The 26,315-nt window shown below is 45.7% G+C and overlaps 1 protein-coding gene across 2 annotated transcripts in view; it reads left to right on the top strand.

The window, feature by feature from the left end:
• ATP13A3 (ATPase 13A3) overlaps nt 1-26,315 on the top strand; it is a 1,430,808-nt gene that overhangs the window by 313,718 nt on the left and 1,090,775 nt on the right. For both annotated transcript variants that reach the window (XM_069618570.1, XM_069618569.1), the window contains exon 3: nt 12,650-12,823. In XM_069618570.1, coding sequence (XP_069474671.1) covers nt 12,650-12,823 — 174 coding nt within the window. The remainder of the gene's footprint in view (nt 1-12,649; nt 12,824-26,315) is intronic.

Genomic DNA, 26,315 nt, shown 5'->3' with positions numbered 1-26,315 from the left:
TATTTGTATTATATAAAAGGGAGTTGTTAGTAAAAACGGTACTACTTTAATGTTATAGAAAGCAAAGCAGAACCAAAACCAGCCAGAGGCAAATCAGCTATTGGAAACTTGTCGGGCACGATTCTTCAAATATACCGAAACCCTGCATACCCAAGACTTGCCATCCCAGACCCAAAACTGGATTGGGACAAATCTGGGATCCTAATTATAAGCCTGCCAATCATCAAAACCTCATGCTTCATATGCCTTGCATTGCAGAGCTCTCCAACAAGTGAAACTTGCAAGAATCCTAGTGCACTATTCTACTCTACCCTCTCCGTTCTCCCTGTAATAATGCTACTTCCAGGCTTCTTTGTAGCTTACTTTAGCTTTAATATCAACTTCTTAATTTACAGTTACAGATAAGTGCAGGACATGAAAAACACTGGCACCCATCACCCAGGCAGGGGATCTCTAACTGCCGAAGTGTGGAACCTTCAACCAGGACATTCTCACATTCACAACACTCCATTACATCACCAGCTTATAGCATGCACAGACAGGCACTATACAACACATCGCCTTCCCTTACTAATACACAACATACACACAGGGACATCACATCTCCTATCCTACACACACAGGATCACAGTGGAAACACAAGGGAACAAATGGTGTATCCTTTTATGGAGAGATGCAACTCTCATCAAATATTTCTAGCATACTCCATGCTATCACTGGAGGTGCTACCTCCCAGACAACCTTGTGGTCATTGAACCACACTCACATTCCACATCATCACTGGAGGCGCTACCTTCCAGACAACCTCGTGGTTATTCAACCACACTCAATTTCCATACTAATGCTGGAGGCGCTACTTCCCAGAAGACCTTGTGGTTGTTCAACCACACTCACATGCCCTTCTAATGCTGGGGTACACTTAACCACACTCAATACCTACTCTGGGCGCTACCAAACTCCCGACCTCTTTGACTCACACAAAAACACACATCACTGCATGTACACCATTACACTTTTCAATCATCAATTTGCCACAGCCCTTTTGCATTACAACATCCCAGAATTGCAAACTTTAAAACTTTATTCCATTAATGCAAATTTAAATGCACACCTTTAAATTCCTAATAGTCCATGTTGCTTTTGAGCAACCTTATACTTTAACATACAATAACTCCTAACATACCAACATACTACTACGCAGATTATCACTATGTGTAAACAGTTTAAAAACCTAAAAGTCCATAGCCTGTTAGAGAATCTCACCTGCAATATCCTCAAATATGGTTATGACTATCTTCACGCATAACCTGACTCATGCACATATTTCTCACTCATCACACTCCAACATTAATGGTTTGAATCAGTAAGTATTATAAAGATTTACATCTTTACATAACCTAAACCATCCCTTAATCGTAGTGCAGTACTTGACCTGACACACTCCATTACCAGATACTTGAATAGGTAACCTCAATATCATTTAAAACACCTCTTCAAACGCAAAGGATACATATTGTATTTTTCACCATCTGTTTCTCTAATACAATTCCATGTAGAAAAAAATAATAAAGACATTATCGTCTTGCCCGCTGCTCGCATATATCCTCTTCTCCTCAGCCAACTTTAGCATGCACACAGATCTGTCCCAAGTTGGACTCCGAGCAACTCATTAAGAAATTGTTCTTCACCCGTTGCTTCATCGCATACTATCCCTAGTCTAGATTCCTACGTGTCGGCAAACACTTATTTCATCCGGCCTTCTCAGCAATCACATGCTGTTCCTCCTCACTGGCACGGCATGAGCTTCCCATTTAAATTTAAGCTCCAGCTTCTGTACCATCTTTTGTCGCAGAAGATCCTATCTCTTTTATTTTTTTATTTTTTTGAACACTGCAGCCCGGATTGGGCGTTCCAACAATAAACTGCAGCATACAAACTTTTCGGACCAACTTCTTATCGGGTTCAGATAGCGTAGCGTGTGACATCATCACGTTACACTGAATACATAGGTCCTTCCTCGCCCGCGCTGTGGACACCCTCCCCCTTACTGTAATTACTACACAGCACATCAAACTTCAGAGGGCTTTCAAACGCACACAGAAGGCTACGCCAGCAGGCTCTCTCTCCAGAACCTATATGACGTCATCAGTCACGAAACAGCAGCGGAGCATCGCTGAGCTCCAGCTGACCAACAGTCCATATGTGACCCAGTTAACAGCAAGGTACATCAAAACATCTTCTTCCCTCATACACCCTGCATATTGCATTCAGTCGCCCAGTCTTCCATTACTTTAAACAGCAACTTCCTATGGGCAAGACATCTGCTTTACCGCTCGTTTGAAGCTTCCCTTATAAATCAAAGTCTCCTTTGCCCACATTACTCCTCTGCACCATTTAAGACTCTGGCAACCTTTGTGGGGTGTGGTGTAAGATGTGGGTTTGAGGTTATAAATAACCACTCAGGAGCCTTGTTAGGTTTAGGTATCTTTAGTAAGTCCACAGGAACACGGGTGAGTACATTAGGTATAATACAGGACAAGTTCATAGTATAGTAGCATCCACCGGTCCCCTTTCTCTTAGGCTTCAGTTCTCAACTGACTCTCTGTGGAATCAGAGCAGCTTCACACAATAACATTCCACAGCCAACACTCTATATTCCACACTAGAAGCCCACACACACAACAGGGAAAGACCAGAATAAGTAAAAACCCAACACATCTCCCCCCCTTACATAGCAATATAGAATAATGGAGAGACAGAGAATGATGGGCACTAAACAAATTTGAACAGAAGGATGATGGACACTAAACAGTTTTGAAACTAAACATTAAATGAAACACAATCTACAGACATCCTCCTAAAATATACCCATCCAACAAACTACACCTAGCAAAAAGCTATCCCTTACCAAGTCCTTAGAAAGCTACAAATAGCTAACCCACTTCCAACAATCACAAGAACCATAACAGGCCTTTTATGGAACTCACTTCAAGGGAACCAGCCCACAATCTCATACACAACCATTTCCACCTACCTCGCAACAATATCCCTGCATCATTATTCACTTACAACAGGTTTTGCTAACACAATCTACAGGGTAACCCCACTATTTGCCTAAAGCATAATATTTAAACTCCATTATGGGCGTCCCTCTAGAGAACCCTCTAGAGAAACAAATGCTCACAACTGAGCATATTCCCATTTCCTCCACTCCACCACTCCAGGCACCATGCCTGAGCTAATAAATGTTCACCATTGAGCATCCCATTCTCACCATAGAGCAACCAATAACCTCCACTCCACCGCTCCAGGCACTATGCCTGAGCTACTAAATGCTCATCATTGAAAATCACATGCTCACCCTAGAGCAACCAATGCTCACACTAGTGACCTCTACTCCACCACTCCAGGCACCATGCCTGAGCTACTAAATGCTCACCATTGAGCATCCTATGCTCACCATAGAGCAAACAAAAATAGCACTAGTAACCACCACTCCACCACTCCAGGCACCATGCCTGAGCTACTGAATGCTCACCATTGAGCATCCCATGCTCACATAGGACAAGCCATAACCTCCACTCCACCACTCCAAGCACCATGCCTGAGCTACTACATGCTCACATTGAACATCACATGCTCACCATAGAGCAAGTGATAATGTATTTCGCAAAATATTTTGCTCCAAAACACCGGCAATTCCATCCCGCAACACTGCGCACTCATCGGCAATATCAATTAACATTTTGCATTGCACTTAAACATTGCTTGCTACATAACAGTTGCAAGCACTCAGACACATTCCATAAGCAAACAAATGAACCAATACAGCATTGAATTATTTGAAATGTAAAACATTTCCAAGTTACACCACAAAAGAGTCTCAAGGTTCATGCTCAAAGTCCAAATTGGAACATTCCTGTGGACAAAATTGTTATGACTGAACATTACCTAGAAATGGTAAGGTTAGTGTAAAACATTACTATAGATTTCATTTTTTTTTTATTTTTATTTTTTTATCTCTGGTTGCATATGGTCCACACAATTTTCAATAAATCTTGCCAAAAACAAGTTGGCACCATAAAACGCCAAAACCAATTTGTACCACGAACACCACTTATTTTTTTTTTCTCACCATGCCACCATATGGCTCCAGCACAAAAACTGCCACCAAATAGCCATCGTAAACCATGTGTAAAATCACTACAAAATTTGGGAACACTTCCCACAACAAGAGGTAAAATCATAAATTCCACTGCCTAATAGTTTTCTCTCTCTATGACAACAGTGAAAACACCCAAGCATAGCATTTCCTTAATAATGTTAATTCGGAAAGCACAGTGTACATTACTAAATGAGACAGCTTGCACGAAGCACGTCAGTCTTCTTGAATATTTTGCATTAATTTGTAAAAGTCACCATTGTACATATAGTGTTACCAGCTAAAAATATTTTCCGGCAAATGGGATCACGTTGCAGTCCCTCTGTTTAAAGATGTTGCTGGCTCCGCATCTTTTGTCATAGGATGCGTTTCACTTGTCAGCTTATTGCTGCCAAACACGCACGTTGAAATACTTTCAGATGGGACTCTTTTGTATTACGGGGATGCGTCTCTCTTTTTTCTCAGGGACACCTCGCACTTAGAAAGGCCCTTTTTTAATTTTTTCTCGACCTGGGCACGCTATGTGTAAGCAGCCCCTGCCGTTCGGAATGATCGAAGGCTCATATGGAACCTTCACCACGATTCCACCATCACCCTGCGCAGGATGGATGACGTTGCCATAAACGAATGAAGCCTCGACCTGCGCTGAGCTCCCAGTACCATCCTGCACTCGGCTCCCAGCACCAACCGTCACCAGTGCTGGTATTCTTCGATGGTATGACAGATGACCTCCAAAACGAAACTCTGTCAAAACGATTTCACAGCAGATACACTTTGTCTGAAATCACAGCAACCGCTCCTGTTTGCTGCTTACTTCTATGCTGGCCACAATAATCACTCGATAACTCCCCGGCCCCTTGTGCGCTGTCTATATCGGCCGCTGCTCACTTCAAAGGCCAATTTTCATATACGCTGACAGCCATGCAGCGCTGCCCTGCAAAATCACTGAGTTGAGCCTTTCACTCATCCATGCAGGCGCAGCGTGCTTACCTTGGGGGCTGGGGGGGCCGGTGGATCCCTCTGTGGTTACTGCTCCTTGCTGGTGGGCAACTTCCTTGCCCCTTTTGTGTCCTGGTAACAGTCCTTGTGTGTACTGCTTGGTTCCTTGTTCCTTTTCTTTTGCTACTCCCTTCAGTTTCCAACAATCCTCATCGCCAATGTTAAGATGTGGGTTTGAGGTTATAAATAACCACTCGGGAGCCTTGTTAGGTTTAGGTATCTTTAGTAAGTCCACAGGAACACAGGTGAGTACATTAGGTATAATACAGGACAAGTTCATAGTATAGAAGCATCCACCGGTCCCCTTTCTCTTAGGCTTCAGTTCTCAACTGACTCTCTGTGGAATCGGAGCAGCTTCACACAATAACATTCCACAGCCAACACACTATATTCCACATTACAAGCCCACACACATAACAGGGAAAGACCAGAATAAGTAAAACCCAACATGTGGGTACCCCTTCAACTCTCCGACCAGCATATGGGCAGCTTCTCCCCCCTGTTATGGGAACAGCTTCCCTCTCCAACTATGGGCGGCAACTTCTCCCTGTAGCTCCTGGGCACAGCTCTCCCTCCTGCTATGGACAGCTTCTCCCTCCTCTTGTGGAGCTCTCATCCTCCCCCTTGTTGCCCTAGGTGATGGTTTTTACTTGTTTTGGGGGCAGTGTTGTCCTTCTTCCTGCATACCCTGCAGCAGGCTTCTTCAGCTTTCCTTCTATTTCTCGCACACAGGTTCCTCTTCTTTGAACCAACTCGTCCCCAATGTAATACAGCTACTTCCAGGCTTCTTTGTATGTTACTTTAGCTTTAATATCAACTTCTTAAATTACAGTTAGATAAGTCCATGACATGAATAACACTGGCACCCATCACCCAGGCAGGGGATCTCTAACTGCCTAAGTGTGGAACCTTCAACCAGGACATTCTCACATTCACAACACTCCACATGACATCACCAGCTTACAGCATGCACAGACGGGCACTTTACAACACTCCCCTCAATCAATGCAGTGTTAATAGGAGTGCACCAAGGACGAGTGACTGTGATGTTCCACCAGTCAAAGGAGGGATTTGACGAACACCATAGCATTAACAGCTACACTCTCAAAGTTAACTGTCATGTAATCTCCCAAAATACTTTAAAGCCATTAAATAACAAGTATAAATATTCATCAATATGGCACTCTTTAACCACCTAACAGCTGGTTGCAGAGATTTGGTGCCACATTTTACACAGAAAAGATTCCCTTTTTACAAAAAGCTAAACCACTAGAATAAAAAGTGAACGAATGCACAAAATGTATATCTTTTTTTAGATACGGATATTGAATTCAAAACATCACATTTTCTTCCTACATCAAAAAGTGACATATAAAGTTGATAAATGTTGTAAAATTAGATTTATATAAAAATGATCTGCTGTTTTACTTCATGCAACATATTCGGAGATGAAGATAGCACGAAACATGAACAAATACAGTAAAAGCTGTCCTCCGGCACCAAGGTAGATTCTGCAGTGCTGTATAACTGTTGGTATTCCAGATGCCAGAGAGCCGAGAAACAGCACAAAAAGACTACATAACGGAGCCTCCTGGACTTCTGTTCTCGTTACTAGCATTTTAACATCCAGAATCTGTTATCGCTCCACTACAGGCACATGATGCACAACATTAACAACTGCATTATGCTGTTAATTTCTTCATGGTCTGTATAGCTGACCTAGTGCTAGCCAATTGACAGGCCTGGGTAGAGGGTGAAAAATGTGTGATTTGCACACCACATCAGTGTTTCCGCTGTTACTTCAGGAGGGTTAGAACGTTTATATGTTATGCAAAGTAAAAAGTGCCAGTGATGCACTATTAAACGTAAAGCAGCTCTTCTGAGAAGGCCTGGTGCATCAAATTGATTGATTGATGGAAAGTTTGAGCCATGCAGAATGATTCTTCTGTCCCGTGTTGAGAGTTACAGCCAAATTGAAAGTGGAGGACGGTCTGATAGAAAGTTCAGCGGTCCTGCTGAAGAATTTTACGGATGGTGGTAGAACAGGTTTATTTTGGGTAGTGAAAGGTGGAAGAGGCGATGCAGACACTCTTGGTGATTCCAAATCAAGGTGGAATTCTGCTACACAATTGCACAAAATAGCTCAGGGGTTGGAAGAAATCTGATTGTTCAAAATATTCTACAAATGGCTACACTGATCAAGCCGATCGGCTCAGGCAGCCATTCCCAGGTGAAGGCAAATCCAATATTCTGGAATGGAAGGGGGTTGCAGTGTGATATATCCTGATAGCATGGGCTGTACAATCCTTATATCCTATGAAGAATATGGCAGGCATGCTAATAAGTGGCCTTAGTGTCCGATTAAACATACCTTGCAAATCCTATAGTAGTCGTGCTAAAAGTACCTTACTGTTCCATTAGGTCTAAAGCCATCCCCCGGAGGAGTGTGGCTCTGCTGCAATTGAGATGGCAGTTCTTTTGATAAAAGGAAGGTTAACTCCCCTGGATCACAAACCCATGCCCTTTTGATGGATATTCCCAAATACCCTTCAGAGGTTGCAGGTGGCTCAAAATTCAGCAGTCCAACTGATCTCTGATCTACCCAGAAATACTTCCATCTCTCCTTTTTCAAAGGAGCCTTCATTGGCTCCCGGTGCAGCAAAGGATCCTGTTCAACATCCTATGTATCGTTTTTAAATGCATGCACAGCCTGGCCCCAGTTTACTTATCTAATGTTACCACCTATCGCCCCAATCATACTTTATGATCTGCGGGAAAAGGTCGGTTAGTGGTTTCATCCGCCAGAACCTCTACGTGGGTCCATAGGCGTTTCTCACCTTACAGGCCCTCGAACCTGGAACTCCCTTCCAGATAACCTATGACAAATTGATTCCCGGAGTACATTTAGTAAGCAACTGAAGACCTACTTATTTATATAAAATCATATATTATTACAATCTTCACTAATGTCTGTGTGATCATCTGTTTAATTGCCATCGGTGCCCAGATGCAGGTTTCTGCTGGTACCCCTTATGGGATAAGCGCTATACAAATGTTAAAAAAAAAAAAAATCAAATCTGTAGCCGCATTAGCTTCCTACATGAGCAAGATGCCTTTTCCTCAATACGCATGTGTTACGTTTCCATTGTTCAAAGAATCTTTTAATACAGTGGTCCATTTCTACTCGCTGAAAATCTTACGCGAGTGGCAAAGGAGCTGGTTACAGTTACCGGCAATGCTTTAGAACTCTGTGCTTCACTCAATGGCTTCTGAAGCGTTTTCTCTGCGGGTTGCACTGCTTTCTCGACTTTGTTTACAACATCTACTGCTTTTGGCTCGCTGGGGACCTAAACCATTCTCCTGAACAGGTGTCTCCGGTTCGTCCACACGTCTTGGGGGTTTCCTCTACTCCCAAGACCTTTAGTTTGGCAATTGCTTCTTGCCTCAGTGTTCGACATGCCAGCAGCTTGGCAATCGGGCTCACATGTGGAAAACTTTCTCCAGCACATCTTCCGCTGCACATCCTCTGCACTTCAGAGTTTGGGCGGACAGGACTCTCTATAAACATGTAGTTGAAATCTGCTGTCTCCTCGTTCCGGCGTCCCTGTTGTTCTCTCACTTCTGCTTGGATAGCCAGTCTTGTGTCTTCCTTCTGCTTCTACTGCCACAGCCTACACTCCAGCCAACGTTCCAGCTCCTTCCACTCCGTCCCCTTTTTTCTCCCTGAGGGTGCATTTTCTGCCTCCCAGGTTCAGTGATCATGTTCAGATGTGGGCTGTTAGCCTTAATTGCCTGACTGCTGTAATGGCTACTAGGCTTTATTGCCCGACTTTAACTACATGCTTCCTCAGCCCGCTTCCTCGTCTCAGTCCCTCTACGGTTCTGGGACTTGTTTCTATTAGCAAAGTTAGGTTTTTCAATTTCTGCTATTTGGCAAAGAGCCATCGCAAGTGTGGGATTGCGGGGCATGTTAGAGGGGGTTAATCCAGTCTTCCTTGTCTGTTCCTGCCCCCCATGTGATCCTCCCACCATACACTACCCCTAGGCCAGAGTTCAGGAAGCATCTGCCTTTCCCTGGCCACATAAGGAGGGTCCCAGACCAGGTTTCTGGAGGGAATCGTCTGATTCTTCACATGGGTCAGTCATGTTTCCATTATTTGGCTCTTAAATATATTGTTATGCTTATTTCCATTTAAGTGCAGGGTTCGAAATTACGATGAGGAACTAAAAATAGCTCCTGGGTGTCCGGCATCACCCAGTAGGCAGGAGCTACTGCTGGGAATCCAGGAGCGGGTACACAACACACCACAAATCCAACTTTCACATGAGATGCAAACTTGTACTTATTGCCCATTATGTATGATTCATTATGTTTAAATGTGTACTAGATGTGTCCCAATAATTCTTTAACATTCAGAAATACTCATATGTAGGTTTGTAAGGCACCATTTGACCTCGGGGAGCAAAAAATAGCTCTTGGTTTCAAGCAAACCAAACTCCCCTAATCTACATGCAGGAGCTAAATAGCTCCCAGATGGTTTGAACCCTGAAGTTGATCGATGCAGACCCTTAACTAAAACTGGCCCACATCCATCCAAATAAATGACCCACACTGGCCTGCTTGGTTTTGATAACTGCATGAATGCCACAAACTACTGTTTAACTCTAAGCAGAAACCTTCTTGCTTTGGTAGTCTTCAATATTAAGAACTGTAACAAGAAAGAGAGGTGGGTTAATTCTTAGATATCCTAATACTCTTTACTACTAGTCCTACACTTCCTATTTGTGATGTCATTCCATCTGCAAGGTTTACTAGCCCAAGCTTTTTTGATTTGTAATAACAAAATGCAGCAAGCAATTTTGTTTCAGAATGGGAGGCCTACTAATCTCACCCCCCCCCCCCTCCCTTTGATGATGCTTCATGCCAAAAACATGGTGTGCACATGTACATTTGCTGGAACAGTCTCCCGATATCCCGCAGTGGCTGGTCTGCAGTAGCAGCGCTCAAAGGTCACATTTGCATTCCTGAACAGCTGTTGGGACACAGACAGACTTCCAACAGTCAGAAGTGCTTTTAATCAGTTGCACCTCTAGTTTAAAATAGAAGTGTTCCCCTGCTGCTTGGTGGCATATTGAACCCTAAACATAAGTTAGTTATTACATGGTAGCTACTGAGCTTACACAATAGTACAGCCAGAGCATTTGTATGTCATACTATTGTCGGCTTGGTGAGGTGATCCACTCATGACAGGGTATGTATTTACTGTCTGTAGCCCTGACAATCATGCAGGACCCTGACACAGGAAGCTGCCCCTTTTCCCCTTTGAATCCCCAGAGGAAGACCAACAGCTTCCGTCAGGGCACACAGACCCTATTTCGGTGGTCCCCTAGGATCCAGTGCTTAAAGGACCGTCCTGACGTGAACATGGCCTTCTCACACCAGGATACTGTTTACTAAAGTCCTTTCCAAGTAGGCAAATAGGGAGTGGAGGCAGATTAAACTTTGCCCTCCACTCCCCACTTCCTGCACACAAAGCACTCTGGAATGTCAAGACACCCATTACAGCAGCCTGGATTGGACCGCTCACAACAGACCTGCTTTGGTTCAATTCACTGTAGCTTTTTGTCTGTATAAGGGGGACAACCTCCCCTTATTGGATTCATCTTTGGACTTCAAGGCCAGAAGGATTTACTTGTAACGCTATTGGGAGTACAGTCTATTCCAATGCCCTCTGCCATAGAGGTGAAGACTGTAGGCTACATGGGATGGGTAGGGAGAAGAGCTTTCCTCTTCCAAGTGCACATTTGGGGAGAAATTGCTGTGTGGACAAAGCCTATTGCAACTGAGGCACTGGTATTCAGGACCCAGCCACTGGAGGTGACCGAGCCCCGACATTTGTCGTTTTCAGACCTTCCTGGCTTGGAAGGGCAGAAGAAAGTCCTCATACCCTGTGCCCTGATACCCTGGTCCGGGCCTCTTAGCATCCACAGACCAAGGAACTACCTCTGGCTCTCGCATCTCTGAGCCTCCCCAATGCCATTTTTGGCACCTTTGATGCTGACTAAGCTTCTTCAGGGGAATCATTGGAGTCATCTCCGACCTCAACGCTTGCATGTGTCTGCATCTCCTTGCTTTACATGACGCTGAAAAAACGCTGTCTCTGCATCTGAGACAGTGTTCTATGTCCCCAACTCGATACTGCTGCTCGTCACCAGCTTCTACGAGTTCTCAGCTGATGTTGCTGCAGTACCCCCACGACGTATTGAGGAAGTTGAGCCGACTGAAAGCCGAAGGCAAGTCTCTGATTCTCTACACCTGAGGCTGTCGAGTCTTCCAGCCCAGCCGACCAGACATTGCTGGCTGTCCCCAACATCTTTGATCCGCTTGCAGCCAATGCTGCTGAACAGCTGTGGATCGTTGGAGCCCATAGTCTCTGTTCCTCAACTTGACCCCAGCCCATACCAAAAGTGCCAAGCCTCCCGGTTGGATGATGAAAAGCCTGAGTCCTATGTTGAGCCCAAAAGACAAGTGAAGTGGCCCTATCCCGCTAGACCGTCTTGATGGACCCAAGTGACTAGTCCCCTTCTCCACCTTTAGAAAACTATCCTAATGAACTTGATATTTTGCTGCTATATTTACCTGAGCAACCCTTCCTTCCAATCAAGAGTGCTATTTACCTTAAAGTCTGTTTTATCTGTGCTTCCCCATAAAAGCGTGAACCAATTTTCTTTGGATTACATTTGTGTATTTGTGGACGTTTAATTTAAGTTTCTACTTTTAGAGAAACTTGGTTGAACATTCTTTTATTTTGGTACCACCGTGTTTGTGTTGTATCTGTACCAGCTCACCTGACCTCGACCCAGATTACCAAATGACGCAAAGGGGGTATACCTGTTGGGGCTGTTTCCGTTTCACCTTTTTGATTGGGATGACTGCTGGCTTAGTGGCATTGTGGGGCTTATTAGTCATTTTGTCACACTCTTCAGTCCTAACACCATGCCATGAGTGGTTCTTGTTTTGTGCTTCTGAATTTTCTATATGATCAGGATAAGTTGTAGCTGATGATTCTCTTTATGGATCACCCATTGGCAAGAATGTGGCTAGAATTATTTTGAATTGTGTGAAAGAGGTTCAGCCCACTTCGTTATTGCTCAAGAGAATTATTCTTAGTCAGTATTTCTGGTCAATAATCTAGACATTTATATTAACTTTGCTTTTTCCCTAGATACTGATTTGTTTTGTTGACTGGGTAACCACTTATCTGTACCTGAAGAATATGGCGCAGTGGGCTCTGAAATTATTGCATCTGCTGCAAACGGGTGGTTGTGCAAATGTTCATCAGATCGGGGGGTAAAGTGGTAGAACTGTGTGAATGGCTAAAACTTTGAGATTGTGAATATTTTGGTTAGTAGCAATTATGACATTTTGTCCATGGAATTGATTTAAGGACATCCTTGTTAATTACCTGCTTTTCTTTTTCCATGTAGGAGATTTATGGGTATACCCTGTGTCGTTGGAAGATGGGTTTAGCTTCTGTTGGGGTAGTCTGTACCGGCGGCTTCCTCCTTCTCCTCCTCTACTGGTTGCCCAGGTGGCGTGTGAAAGCAACGTGCATTAGGAGTACACTGAAAGATTGTGATGTGGTTTTACTAAGGACAACGGTAAGTCTTTTTTCAATACATACCTTTACATGTATTTTACATTCATGAAGGGAAATTCTGCTGGAAAACTTACATGTAACAGTACAGGCCTGCTTTTCAGTGCAGGTGCCAACTAGGCCGGATCAACCTCATTAAAGGCAGGGTTAAAAATTGAGATTCAATGAGCAGGAGCTAAAACCAGCTTCTGGGTGTCGGGAATCACCCTGTAGGTATCAAGGGAAACAAGTCTGGTTAATGTTAAAGGGAAAGGGACTGTAATTTGAAATTTGAAGATTGCCCGTGTGCTGATAAAACGCGAATTAAGAGAACAATTGTTGAAAGACAAGGATACAAAGTAGCAGAGTGGTCCTGCGAGATGAAGTCACACATTCGAAAGTCTCTGTGAAATGTTTTTGTATTTTGAAAGATATTACAAGCAGAGATCCATGGAAACCACGATAAGGAAAGAAAGTTGAATAAGAGGAAAGTGACATTTGTGATCTGTGAAATATGCCAGCAGGACAAAAGGTCAAATATAAGAACATTGGAAAAAGGCGAAGAAGGCAAGTAAAAGAGAATACGAATGGGGGGGCGTGGCCTGGCTGGAGGCTGATGGAGCCGCAAGTCTGTCATCTCCGCAGCCCTGCGCAGCAGGAAAGGCAATATTAGCCTCATAAATGCACCGTTTCACAGCATGGAAAACATATTGTGATAGGAGCAGAAGAGCAGTGGAACGGTTCTGAGGCGGAGGCTCCGATGAGCGGAAAAATGGCGGCCACGGCAAGGAGAGTGATTCGAGGGTCGGCCCAGCCCTGTCTGCCTGTAATGACCCGAGTAATGATGAGGGGTCCAGCATCCGATCAGGAATGACGCTGCTAATTGAGTTCCCTAGGAGGGGGTTTGGAGATCCTCTTCCCTACGGCATCAGCAAGTGGAGCTATGACAGCGGGACTCGAGCCGCCGGGTGATCGCACCTAGAGGAGCAACACACTGCCTCCCATCTTATAAAGGGAAAGTGGAGGGACAGGCGACATACCTCCTCTTCCCTAGCAGCAGGAAGAGACCTGCCCATCGCGGGAACGCCCGAAGGCCAGGTAACAGTGTTTGGCAGACAAGGAGTGAGCACGGACATAGCCCACGTTGGGGGGATCTTGGAGGCTCATGCCTCACAGTAATGGAGCAGTTCTCCATTATTGAGGGCGACCCGGGTCTGTGGAGCACCCTGCATGTGTGACGCCTAGCGAATACTTGCCTGCCAGAGGTATGAGGAGGGAGCAGGGAGCTCGGTCCCCCTGCAATGTGGTCCTACTGCCATCTGCCTAGATGAATGGGCTATAACTCGGCAGAGAAGATTGGTGTTAGCGCTTGGAGATATTTTCAACATTGGAAAGATCCCCCTATTGATGGCATAACTGGAGTCTTCTGGTCCGGAACCTGCTTCATTCTGCAAATCTGGAGCTGACCAGATCACAGCAGCAGGTTTATAGTGGAGAGAGCAGGGAGTCTCTGGCAATCTCATCTTACAGCAGAACTTCAGTAATCTTCCATCCTCATTCATGAATAAAATGAAGTCAGGGAAATCTAAGGACAAGCCAGTGAGATCTATAAAAGAGATGCTCCAGCAGTCTAAATCGGCATCTGAGCCACCCCCCGGGGTGGAAGACGAAGCACAGCCCGCCATACGTGGAGACATCTTTCGCTTATTTCAATCCATACAAAAAGAAATGGCGTCAAAACTGCAGGAACTAAAAAGCTCCTTTCAGGACCTGTCCCATAATGTACTGCAGAATGAAACTAATCTGGGGGAGCTGGAGACGGCCGTCAGTGACCAAGCAAATGCACAAGATCAGCTGGAACAGAGAGTGGCAGCTCTTGAGGCTTACAGGCAATCCGCTGAAGAAAAATAGGAGGATGCTGAAAATCGCTCCCGGAGGAACAATGTTCAGATCGGGGGGGGGGGTTCCAAAGGAGATTAAAGATGAGGATTTGGAAGGATACATCAGGGGGTTGTTCCAGGAGATATTGGGAGACACAGAAGTAGATCTTACTTTGGACCACACACACAGTGTGTCCTCTGACTTCCAAACTCGACAATCTTCTCCCTGATATCTTGACAAGAGTTCATTTTTTCATGACCAAAGAACTAATCTTCCAGAAAATCAGGTAACAATGCAGTCTGGAATATAAAGGGCCTCTCTCCAATTGTTGTAGGATCTCTCTCGGGACAATCCAAAGACGCAGAATCATGCAGCCTTTAACTAACTGGCTCGGAGATAAAGGGGGGTGTTACAGATGGGGATACCCCTTCCGCATCATGTTCCAACTGGATGGAGTACAGCACCAATTCACTTCCCTCTGAGCAGCGGTGTAGTCTCTGAAGATACCGGAAGCAGATTTACACCTGCCGGGTGATAGCTCCCGAGGTCCCTCGGGGTCCACCTGGGTCCAGTCCCACTTGAGGAAAGGCAGAAGGAAGGAGGGACGCAGGCCCTCAATGGAAACACTGGAGAGGAGCTTAAACTCAGAGGAGGGCGACCTGGTTAAAGGGGCATCAATGAAGAACCCAGGATAATGGAGGAAGAGGCAGATATAGAGGTGCAGAGGTTGGGTTTTGGCGAATTTACACATCTGTAAGGGCACTAGGAGTGCACACCTCATTTCAGGCTTTAGGTCCGATGTTCACCCCAAATGAAGTTGTTAAGGTTGGGAGTTACGTTATTTTGGTTTTTCCTTTTTCATGTTATGGCACAGCTCAAGAGAGGGCAATACAGAGGAAACACTAGTTGCCAAATGATGGGCAGCCGCGAATGGAAGCAGTGGAGGTGCGCAGGGGTGATCTGGAAACTGGGAAGAGTGAGGGTAGGGAGGGCTTCTGAGCAATGGCTTGGGAGAAGAGGGCATAACGGGGTATTGAGATGACTGATGTAAAAATGGTATACCTGAATTCTCTGAGGAAAAGGAAGAGTGTGTTAACTAAGCTAGTAAAGCTGAAAGCCGATATAGCCCTAATTTAGGAGACGCATATTTTGTGGCAGGACTGGCCGCGACTAAGGTCCCGGTGGGTCCCTCCTCACTACTTTGCCTCTTCCACCCAGAAAAAAGGGGGGGGGGTTGCAATCCTTGTAGCCGGCTCCCTTCACTTTGAGCAGGGAAACATCTTAAAGATCCTTTGGGCAGATACGTTGGGTTGATCTTGCGATTGGCAGGCAGAGATTTCTCCTTGGTGTCGGTATATGGCCCTAATCAGCATCAAGATCAATTATATGCTAATTTATTCCCATATATTGTGCAATTTCAGAGGGGGAGAACTGGTGGTAGGTGGGGACTTTAATGTGGTTCTAGAGGGGATGGTTGATAGGAAGGGCCCATGTCCTTCCTCTGAATTGGCCAACGTGGTTTCTCTTAAAAAGAGCTATGGGAGACATGGACCTGGTGGATATATGGAGACACCTGCACCCTCAGCAACGTGCCTACATGCGCTTCTCATATGTCCACAGAAGCTACTCCAGAATTGATTTGTTCTTGGTATCTAGTTTCCTTCTCCCAGGTATATCTTCCACCACCATAGAAGAAGCGCTGGTATCCGACCACACTCCTATTACGTCGCAACTAGATGGGTATGGGCTGAGGGGGAGGAAATCTATGGGGTGGAAGTTGAATGACTCTATATTAGCGGACCAAGCAATATGTGCCACTATCACAGAGAGGATTACATAATATTTCCAGGAGAAACTTACGGGAGAGATATCAAGGAATCAGGGCATGGGAGGCTTTGAAGCCAACGCTGGGGGGGGGGGGCTGATCAGTTTAGCATCAGCTCAGAAGAAAATCCTTACAGCCCAACGGGTCCGGGCAGAGGAGATAGTCGAGGATTGGGAAGCTCAATATAAACTGGACGAGGCGAGAAGAACGTACAGTCAGTTACAAGTGGCAAGGGCGGAATTAAAAGCATTATGGGCAGATGACATCTCCCATAAGATGCTTAGGACAAAACATTTCTATTATAGCACTTCAAATAAGGCGTCCTGGGTGCTAGCGCATAAGCTTCAGGCCCAGAAAAACAGCACTACAATTTGGGGGGCTGTGGGACTCTCGAGACCAGATGCATGAAGAGGAACCAACTGAAATAGACATATTGATGCGGTTTTATACTGAACTATATGCCGCTGACCCTCTTAATAGCCTGCAGCAGGACGCGTTTCTGCTGGATTCCACCCTCCCCCAAATATCTGAAGCGCACAAGCAGACACTAGAAACGCCCATAACAATAGAGCAGATCCACACAAGCTATTTGCGCTCTCCCCAGGAATAAAGCTCCCCGCCTGGATGGGTTCACCACCCTGTTTTACAAAAAGTTCTCTGATGTCCTCGCCCCCCACATGGCAGTTGTTTTCAATTCCTTCATGGATACTGGGTCTATTACACCATCAATGGGGGAATCAACACTAACATTGCTTAATAAACCTGGAAAAGACCCCACGTTATGCTCTTCCTACCGTCCTATAGCAGTCCTAAATTATGATGCTTGTATATTCTCAAAAATACTGGCTACACGCTTAGCAATGGTTACTCCCCGGAATAGTGGCGACAGACCAGACAGGCTTTGTCCTTGGGCGTCAAACATTTGATAACATTCGTCGGACGGTAGATATCTCGGCCTGGGTGTGCCAATATAAGCAGCCGTTAGTTTTTCTCTCAATCAACGCTGAAAAAGCATTTGATTGGGTGGATTGGGGATACTTATCAAAGGTACTCCTGGGATTTGGGTTTGGACCACAGTTTAGAACATTGGTCCTGGCTAATTTTGTCCTCCCCTCTACCCGGTTCAAGGTAAATGGGGTCTTGTCGAACCCAGTGAATTTGCGAAGGGGACCCCGAAAGGGTGTCCGTTGTCCCCCCTCCTTTTCGCCCTAACACTGGAGCCTTTGGCCTGTTTAGTGCTCTGCTCGAGATATATTATCGGTGTGGAAGTGGTGGACTACCACCATAAAATGGCACTCTCTACGCCAATGACCTCCTTTTCTACATGCGGGACTCTCCGAAAACGTTACCTCATATCATTTCATTATTAGACAGATTCTGAGAGGTCTCAGGCTTTAAGATGAATTATTCGAAATCAACGAATCTCAACATAACGGATTCACGGGGAAACAGTGGAGCGCCTGAAGTCTAGTTTACCATTTTCGTGAGCTTCCTATTCCATGAAGTATCTGGGTGTTCATCTCACAGCGAAATATACTGACTTATATGCAGCAAATATTCTGCCACTGTTTGCTGGGGCCAAGCAGGATTTGGAGAGGTAGGGTTCTTCTGAGATCTCCTGGTTGGGCAAAATAACAGCGATGACCCTATTGCCATGGTTGTTATAAACATTTCAGGTGTTACCGATTTGGATCCCCAGGGCAATATTGAAAGAACTGCAGACACGTGTTTTTAGGTTTATAGGGTCAAAACAATTCCCCAGAGTTGCTAGGCGCACGCTCATGACAGTGAGGGTAGCCGGGGGACTGGTGGTACCCGACATAGAAAGTGATCTCTTTGCTGCTCAAATTGCACCCGTCCTACGGAGCCAAGCTATGGCGACTAACCCCAAGCACTGGGTCGCCATTGAATAAGAGGTCCTGGGATCCCTGACACATCGCTGGTGCTGGTTCTCCCCGAGGGTAAGGAGAAGGGGTGGGCGAGGGCTACCAACAACAAATACTCCATTGAAGAACTGGGACAAAGCCGCAAGGCGATATGCTACAGCTACCTTCCCCTCTCCTATGACAGGGATATGGGGCAATAGCGAGTTCCCGCCGGGCTTAGTAGAAGGCAGTTGCTTAGGTGGTCTCAAAGTGGGCTGAGCAGACTGGGGCAGTTGTTTTGGGATAACCTCCCTCTCACGTTTGACCAATGCAAGCAGACCTTTTTGGTCAACGACACAGATAGATACGGTTATACCCAGCTGAGACATTGGGTATCTCGATCAAATGTAACAGTCCACGGGAAGCATGACATAACCATCTTTGAAGATCTCTTTATTGGGGACCCCCCCCCCCCACAGAAGATCTTGCATCCCTATATCAGGTGCTGAATTCCAGTTAATTTAAAGCACTGCATGGATACATGGCCAAATGGGAGGACAACATTGATGAGATGGCATGGTACAACATATGGACAAGGGCGGGTACGCCCTCTCAGGTGGTTCACCTTAAAGAAAATGCGTTTAAAGTATTGTGTACCTGACCCCAGAACGGTAGCGAACCCGCACCACTCCACCCCCCCCCTCATTCATATGTGGTGGGTATGCCCCCAAATCCAAGGGTTCTGGAAAAAAGTGGTTGCCCAATTTAAGGAGGTGTGGATTCAAGCTTGAATTTGACCCCTTAGTGATGTTCCGGGGCCACAAAGATTCCCATGGTCGGTACAAGATAGGTGCCAGAGGTTCTCGATTGATCACCCACTTCTTAGTGGCGGCAAGACTGGTGATGGCTAATCACTGGAAGAGCCAGGAAGAGCCAGACATCAGGGAGTGGTGGGCACAAGATAAGTATGTTGCCGCCTTGAGCAAAATCGATTGGGCATTGCAGGGGCGGATGCCGCAATTTCTAGCAGACTTGTTCCCATTAATCACATATGTGAGCGAACATGATAGCCCCATTATCCATCATAAACTCGATGAAATTACATCATTTTCGTTGCTTTAGGCTGCAGAAAACTCCCTAATCCGTACGCAGATACCCTCAGAGGCCACTAAAATCACATTAGGGCGAGTTATGCATGAGTATGTTATTATTGTTTATCATTGCACAATTCCTTATATTTTTATTTTGCATTTTACTTTTGCTTTTATTGTATTGTTACGGTTTCAATGCAAGGCACTCAACTTGGGTTTATTGTTTGGTATGAAGCACCAGATGCACTACAGGGTCCAAGTTAGGGTCGGATTGGCCCCTCAGCCTTTCGAAGCCGAAATCGTCCCTAGGGTTTGGGGGCTGGTTTCTGGCCACACATGGGCTGGTTTGGAGAAAAAAAAAGTAGAAAAAAAATTCTTTTTTTCAACTTTTTAATTTTTTTTTACAAAAAGCCTTTCATCCTTCTTAGGTTGATAAATGAATCCCAACACAGGTTGGGTGATATTGTGTGCATATTTGTTCTATAAAAAAGAGCTTAAGCCTAAGTGCTATACAATAATATATCATTTGGCCTTGGACGTCTGCTTGGATTCACAGTAATTTGACAATATGGATCTATGCACACAGATATTAATGATACATATGGTGATCCTTCTTGCATGAAATGTATATCATGTTAGTGAAATCATAACCATATTTATCCTAGTGTACTTGGGAACAACGCCATTTGATGCCAGTTCTGTTTTATCAACGGGTGAAAGGTAGTGTTTCATCGCTTCCCTGGATGTCACTTTGGGGTGGGGTCAATGATATCACTTCCGGTGATGTCTTCTGAGGTCAAGGGTTGTGAGGCGAGGGGTGGGCCAATTTGTTTTGGGTGACTGGGCCTATTTCTTGTCCCAGTCCGACCCTGGTCAAAGTGGTGGAATTATGTTTTTCTTTGTTGCTTAAGACCAATGTATAATGCACTGGTTGTTGCTGGTGTATACTGAAAAGTGCCTAATAAAGTTTAAATGATAACAAAAGAATAAGAACTACAAATAGGAACTACAAGTACCAAGAGGCAATTCATGTTTTGAAACTAAAAGAGAATAAGAACTACAAATACCAAGAGGTATTGGTATTACACATTAACTTTTGAAAAGGGCAAGAGGGCAGACTAAAGAGAGTGAGAATCATAAGGACCACGAAGTATTGGTGCCACAGATGTTGATTATTGATTGTGAATTGAAGGACTGTTGAAAGAGCGGTCAACGTGGTCATGCAGAGGTATATCTAAATTCCTTGCAGTCTCGAAAGACTTCGACAGAGAAAAGATATAGGAGATGAAACATGGGGAAGGAAACTCCCACGAAGGACAGACCGGCTCGAGTCTGGCAGAGGGAAGCCTGTGCAGAACTGTGAGAAATTGAGAATATAATTGAGAATATATGAACTGAGTATTGATGGCAAGTGATTGAACTACCAGAAGTTGAAAGCCTAAGATTGATCTGTTGAACTGTACCAATAAGCCAAAGTGTGCAAGACTGACAAAACTGTGCCATCCACCTGTCCTTTGTTTTTTGAGAGACACTGTACACCTTGTGGGTTTGAACCTGGGGAAGCGAGTTGGTGCTGAAGCCATTCTGACATTTCCTTTTGAGACACTATTTTAATTTTGTATTTCCTTAACACATTTGTTATTCTAAGAAGGAGGGCAAGGTTAGGTTTTCTTAGTATAGGCCTTTTTATATAGACCATACTGACTTGGATGCATTTGTTCTTGTTTAATGGTCGAAATTACTCCCGTTTTAGAGTTGGGGCCAGTTAGGAATTCTACTGTCCCAATCAAAAGTATAAATAAAGGTTTTCGAAACTTGTATCCATTGTGTCTGTCTACTATTGATACCATGCCTTCCTCACAAAACCCATAATAGAGCAAGAGTATTATTTGTACTTCAGGCACACAGTAGATATTAGTATATTTCACAACAGAAATATATTCATTTTCTCTTTAGAAGTCTTATTATTTCTAGCACAGGCAGAACTGAGCCAAAGATGGTATTTATTCTATTGCAAGCACAACGCCTAGTGTGGCTGTGCATCAAACTAAAAACAATAAATACTATTTCTAGCATGAGGCTGGCTCACTTGTAGCCCCTGAGCTTTTATCCGGGTCTACAAGCAAAAGACCAGGGGCTATAGCTTCCTCAGCCCCCCTTTCCAACGCCTCTGCATCTGTTTCTAGCACCTGGCATGCTTGCGCTGGAATGTGTTCTTTAACAGCATAGGCCTAATTATTCTTAAACTATACTAAATAGACATTACATTGTATTTTTTGCCCTTTTCATGTGCTTGTTTTGGAGGAGTTCCTTGTCTTTGTGAACAGAAAGGGTAAGTAGTCTTGTATTTACCCAGACACGCCATTGAGATTCCCTGAACCCTCTTAAGTGTCGTAATGCAGAGGCACTGGCGTCTCAGCTGAAGGCCCCATACATCTAGCTCTAAATCGAAAGCAATGCCAGTGTGCTGTTTTGGCGAGCTTATACCTGCCCTGTCACTGTGACGGACAGGCTTCAACCACCACTTTTGCCTCGGGTTATCCTCTGACCAACTGCCGCTCTTGAAGACCCATGGCAAAGTCTATGCAGTATTAATAGATGCCAATGGGTTTCCCTACTGCTTTACACCATCAATGCATAAAGGGCACCACCTTTTGGTCAAATCCCGACACTGCACTCCTAAGCTCTCCTGTGACACTTACTGGTCTTCCTTCCATACATGTTTTCCTTGGGAGGGCAGTCTGAAAGGATCCATGTCTGCATGGAGAGTGAACTGAGGCGCCGGCAAACTGAACTAAATCACCCAAAAAGCAAAGCCCTGCAGTGGCACTTGACTGTGCACTTTGCCCACACACTTAGGGCAGCACAGCAATATCTGAGCTACAGGTTTTGAGGGCCACTGCACCAATGAACACGACTGAGGTGCCTACAGGGACTTGGGACTATGCCTTCTCCAGCTTTAGATCTTACATGGATTCACATGCTTATGAATATTCCCTGTCGTCTGGCTGGGAATCCTCAGTAATATTAAAGCAGTTTTGCTTTAAAGCCTAAAAAACTGCTTGTCACTTAAATAGCCCATTGGTGTCACTTTGGGTTATACTGCCCCAACCGATGATGTTGATCCTCCTTAGCTCCACCCCGGTGGCCATCTTCAGTCTGTTATTCGCTCCTTTTAATCTTTCGACTTTTCAGTTATTTAGACTATTTTTTAACGTACAGCTGTGTCACGTAAGTGACTAGCGGTAGGGGGGTGTGATGTGGAAGCAGTAGTGGCTGCCCTGGATCACAGGAGAAAGGAGGGGGTTGTGGAAGAGATCAGCAGGGTGCCAATGCTGGCCTTTAAGGGAAAGGAAAACAGGAAAAAGACTACAGATCCCAGAATGCCCAACGGAATACCGCATCAGGGAGGGGGCCCACCGATGGGAAAAGAAAGGAAAATAAGGAAAGGGAAAACCGGGTTTCCTTATCGTATCAGACCCACCAGAACAAAGTACAGGGTTAACCCACAGCGGACGGAGCAGGGAGGAGGTGGGGAATCGGGGTCAGGTGTGATAAAACCGTTGCTGGGAACACTGATTACGGGGGAGGAGTGGGGCAAGGGTTAAAAGGAACTCCAACGGACTCAGACTGGGTCTTCTCTTGCAAGAACAGCACGTGGCGATGGCCGCCGCACCCTATTGGAGTGAGACCAGCGGAGAGTACGAGTGGGCTTACTAGGAAGAAGCGGAAAACCCACAGATTGACGCCGTACCTGGTCCGAGGTTCAAGACTGCATTCCAGAGAAGAAAAGTGGCAAAAAGAGAAAGTATTATGAGGTGCGAATTGTGGACAATTGCTATTTTTTTTTTATTTCGTTTGTCTGGCCGGCGAGCAGGTTGAAAGCCTGTACGCGCCGGGGAAATATAAGAGACTATTTGGGACTTATAAAAGCATAACCGCTGAATTGCAAGTAAAGCAAGTCACAGCGCCAATGCCTGCGAGGTGAAAGGAACAGTCATCAGTTGTCTGAATTCAATGACCTGTGAATTGTTAGTTGTGAAAATAAACAACTTTGAAAGAAAAACCTCGTTTGTCTCCGGCTGACTACGTAACAGGGGGATCCATGCTGGTGACGATCCGCCACATGACTTCGGCGATGGGGGGGATGCCAGTAAGAAGAGTCTCTTTAGGACCTGCACCAAGTGTGGGCTGAACAACGTTTTTGTGGACGAGCGCCACACAAAATGCATTAATTGCCTGCATCCGGAACCACAAGGTGGACCGCTCTCCATCTGCCTGGCGTTCGCCTCTAAATCCAGGAAAGACTGCCACTGACGGTTGGTCACATGGCTGGAAGAAGGTGAGGGCCTCTGACTCAGCCTTGGTCTGCAGTCATTCTTCAGCCAGGGTCAGAAGGCCTGTGCAAATAATAATCCTCTGTGAAGAGGTTGAGATCTCAAGAGGATACTTCCCAGGGGAAGAAACCAAAGAGAGGGCATGGACATAGGTCGCACAGTTCAACTACCCCTCTGTCGATGACTGCACCAGCAACAAAGGCTCTGTCTGTATCCGCAGTCTCGTTGGCTACATTGTCTGCAACAAAGAGCTCATCCACAGCCCCGTCTACCACGGGTGCGCAGTCTACGCTAATGACCATGACCGTCCCTACTAAATCATCATCTTCGTCCACGAAACACCATTTGGCGGCGGCCACACTATCAACGGATCGCTCGTCCACTGGGCACATGCGCAGTTATTTGTCAACTGCCATCCTGTCGATGACCAGTAAGTCAGAGACTTCTACCTCATCATCAGCACTGTCCATGATCCAGTCGTCTGACCTTGTCCACAGTCACAACCGTAATCTCCAGAGGGGCGCTGCGCTGCAGTCCAGCATCAGCAACATTGTCAACGACATATCCGCCTCAGCAACAGTAGAGTAGCATGTCGAAAGATGAGCCTATGGAGGTTGTATTTTCAAGCCAGGAGGAGATGGAAGAGGATGTTGATCCCATTCTACCAGCAGCTCATCGGCCAATACAGCCTTCAGCCCCTGGAATATCTTCTCCATCCCCAGTGCATCCTGCACCCAGGGACTTGTTGCAGAGTATTTTTATCAACTTTACAGTCTCTGGTAAGAGTTACAGCAACGACTGCCCCCCCGACCCCCAAGGTGCTCCCAGTTTGAGTCCCACACGGCCTCCTGAGGAGGGGTTTACCTCTGCCTCTACGACCAGCACAACATTTCCTACACCCAGTGGCTGCCCTTACGGACACAGATACGGGTCCAGGTACAAACACATCCCAGGGTACTGTGAGAAACCTAACAGTGTCTCCCAGACTAGTCCCTGGGGATCGGTCATCCAGTTGGCCAGAACACGGCCATCGGTATTGGATCCAGTTCCTGGAGGTGGACCAGTGAGGGAGGATCACCTGGATGGGGGTTCATCAGGGAGTGGAAGTGGGACACAGGCGGGTGAGATGCGGTATGCCTCTTCTTATACCTTTTCCCCATCCTACCCCGTAGGATATATAAACACTCTACCCCCGCCCCCCTTTTTCCAACTCCAACACTTTCGCACATCACGAAAGACGGACAAACCCCAGAGCCGTTTACCTGACGTGTCCCAACACAAGGGTCAGGCAAAGCCAGTCAATTGACCAGTAACACACACAACACACACCTGACGGCCCTTTCCCTTCCCCAGAGGGATAAACGGTGGAGCCACGAGGGCTCCATATGAGCAAGGCAGACCACATGACGAGACAGCTATCCGGACACGGCAGTTCAAGAGGAGGAGAAAGACGTTGCAAATCGAGAGGGTGACGAGGAGAGAAGCAATCGTGCCCTTTCTGACCAAGACCTGTGAGACCTCTGCGGAAGGGATTGTAAAACCATGAACAAGTGTGTTGCAGCAGATGTCAGCAGTAGACAGAGCATACTTATGCTGATAAGCAGGACAGAGATAGATGCCTGCTACTGTGGTACCGGCTTGACTCCCGATACGAAGAAACCCATGCAGTTCTCAAAGCCGGCGAGTCGAGGGGAGGACCGATAAAGAAACCAAACTCTGTTGAACAAAAGTAGCAAACGGCTGATTGCAGAATGTACAAAGAACTGTTGATGTAAAAGGGGAAAACCAGCTGCAGATGAGCCAGTCACCATGTGGGTGCTCACTCGAGAAACTGAGTGATTACCGATTGTTGAAACTACTATTACGAGAAGGCCTTGGGGAAAGACGAGGAGCAGGTCAAAGTGGTCATGGGGGGGTCTAGTAAAATCCTCTGTACAGTCGAAAGTCTTTGACCGGCAGATGATCATGAATAAGGGAAGTGAATACCACATCGTAAGAAAGTAGAAGGAACTGTCAGATTGGCAAGAGTGAACCCGAAGGAGGGATGCCGATGGAAAGGGGCTAAGTCTAAAGTCCTAGAGAACAGTGTGTCGACAAGAGTGAACCCGGCAGAGGGTTGTCCACCTTAAACTGTTTAAAAAGACATTAAGATTTGTGAATACCACAGAGGGGGATTCAAGGGTGAAAAAGCAACACGCCACGTACAAGCAGAAAAGAACATTTGTTACTTTGAATGCATCAGGCCCTCTTTGGCAAGAGACCTTTTACAGAGCAAGAGACTTGGCCATCAAAGATCCTGATAGCTGAAAACGGAACTGTCGTCTCGTACCGGGAAAGCTTGAGCGTGTGCTGTGCTCCGCTCCAGAGTCCAGCCTTGTCCCATGCTCAAAACGTGGGGTAGGGAGACCACGACTACCGCATCCTGACTTATTATTTTTAAACACTTGTTAATTTCTTGCAAGCCCTATCCCACACTCTTTTGTCTTTACTGTAAGGATTGGCAATAGTTTTTTTTCTT

The sequence above is a fragment of the Ambystoma mexicanum genome, chromosome 10 (genome assembly GCF_040938575.1).
Source record: "Ambystoma mexicanum isolate Mex_15411 chromosome 10, UKY_AmexF1_1, whole genome shotgun sequence".
NCBI lineage: Eukaryota > Metazoa > Chordata > Amphibia > Caudata > Ambystomatidae > Ambystoma > Ambystoma mexicanum.
The sequence above is the reverse complement of the archived record's forward strand: the minus strand, read 5'-3'. Positions and strand labels throughout refer to the sequence as shown.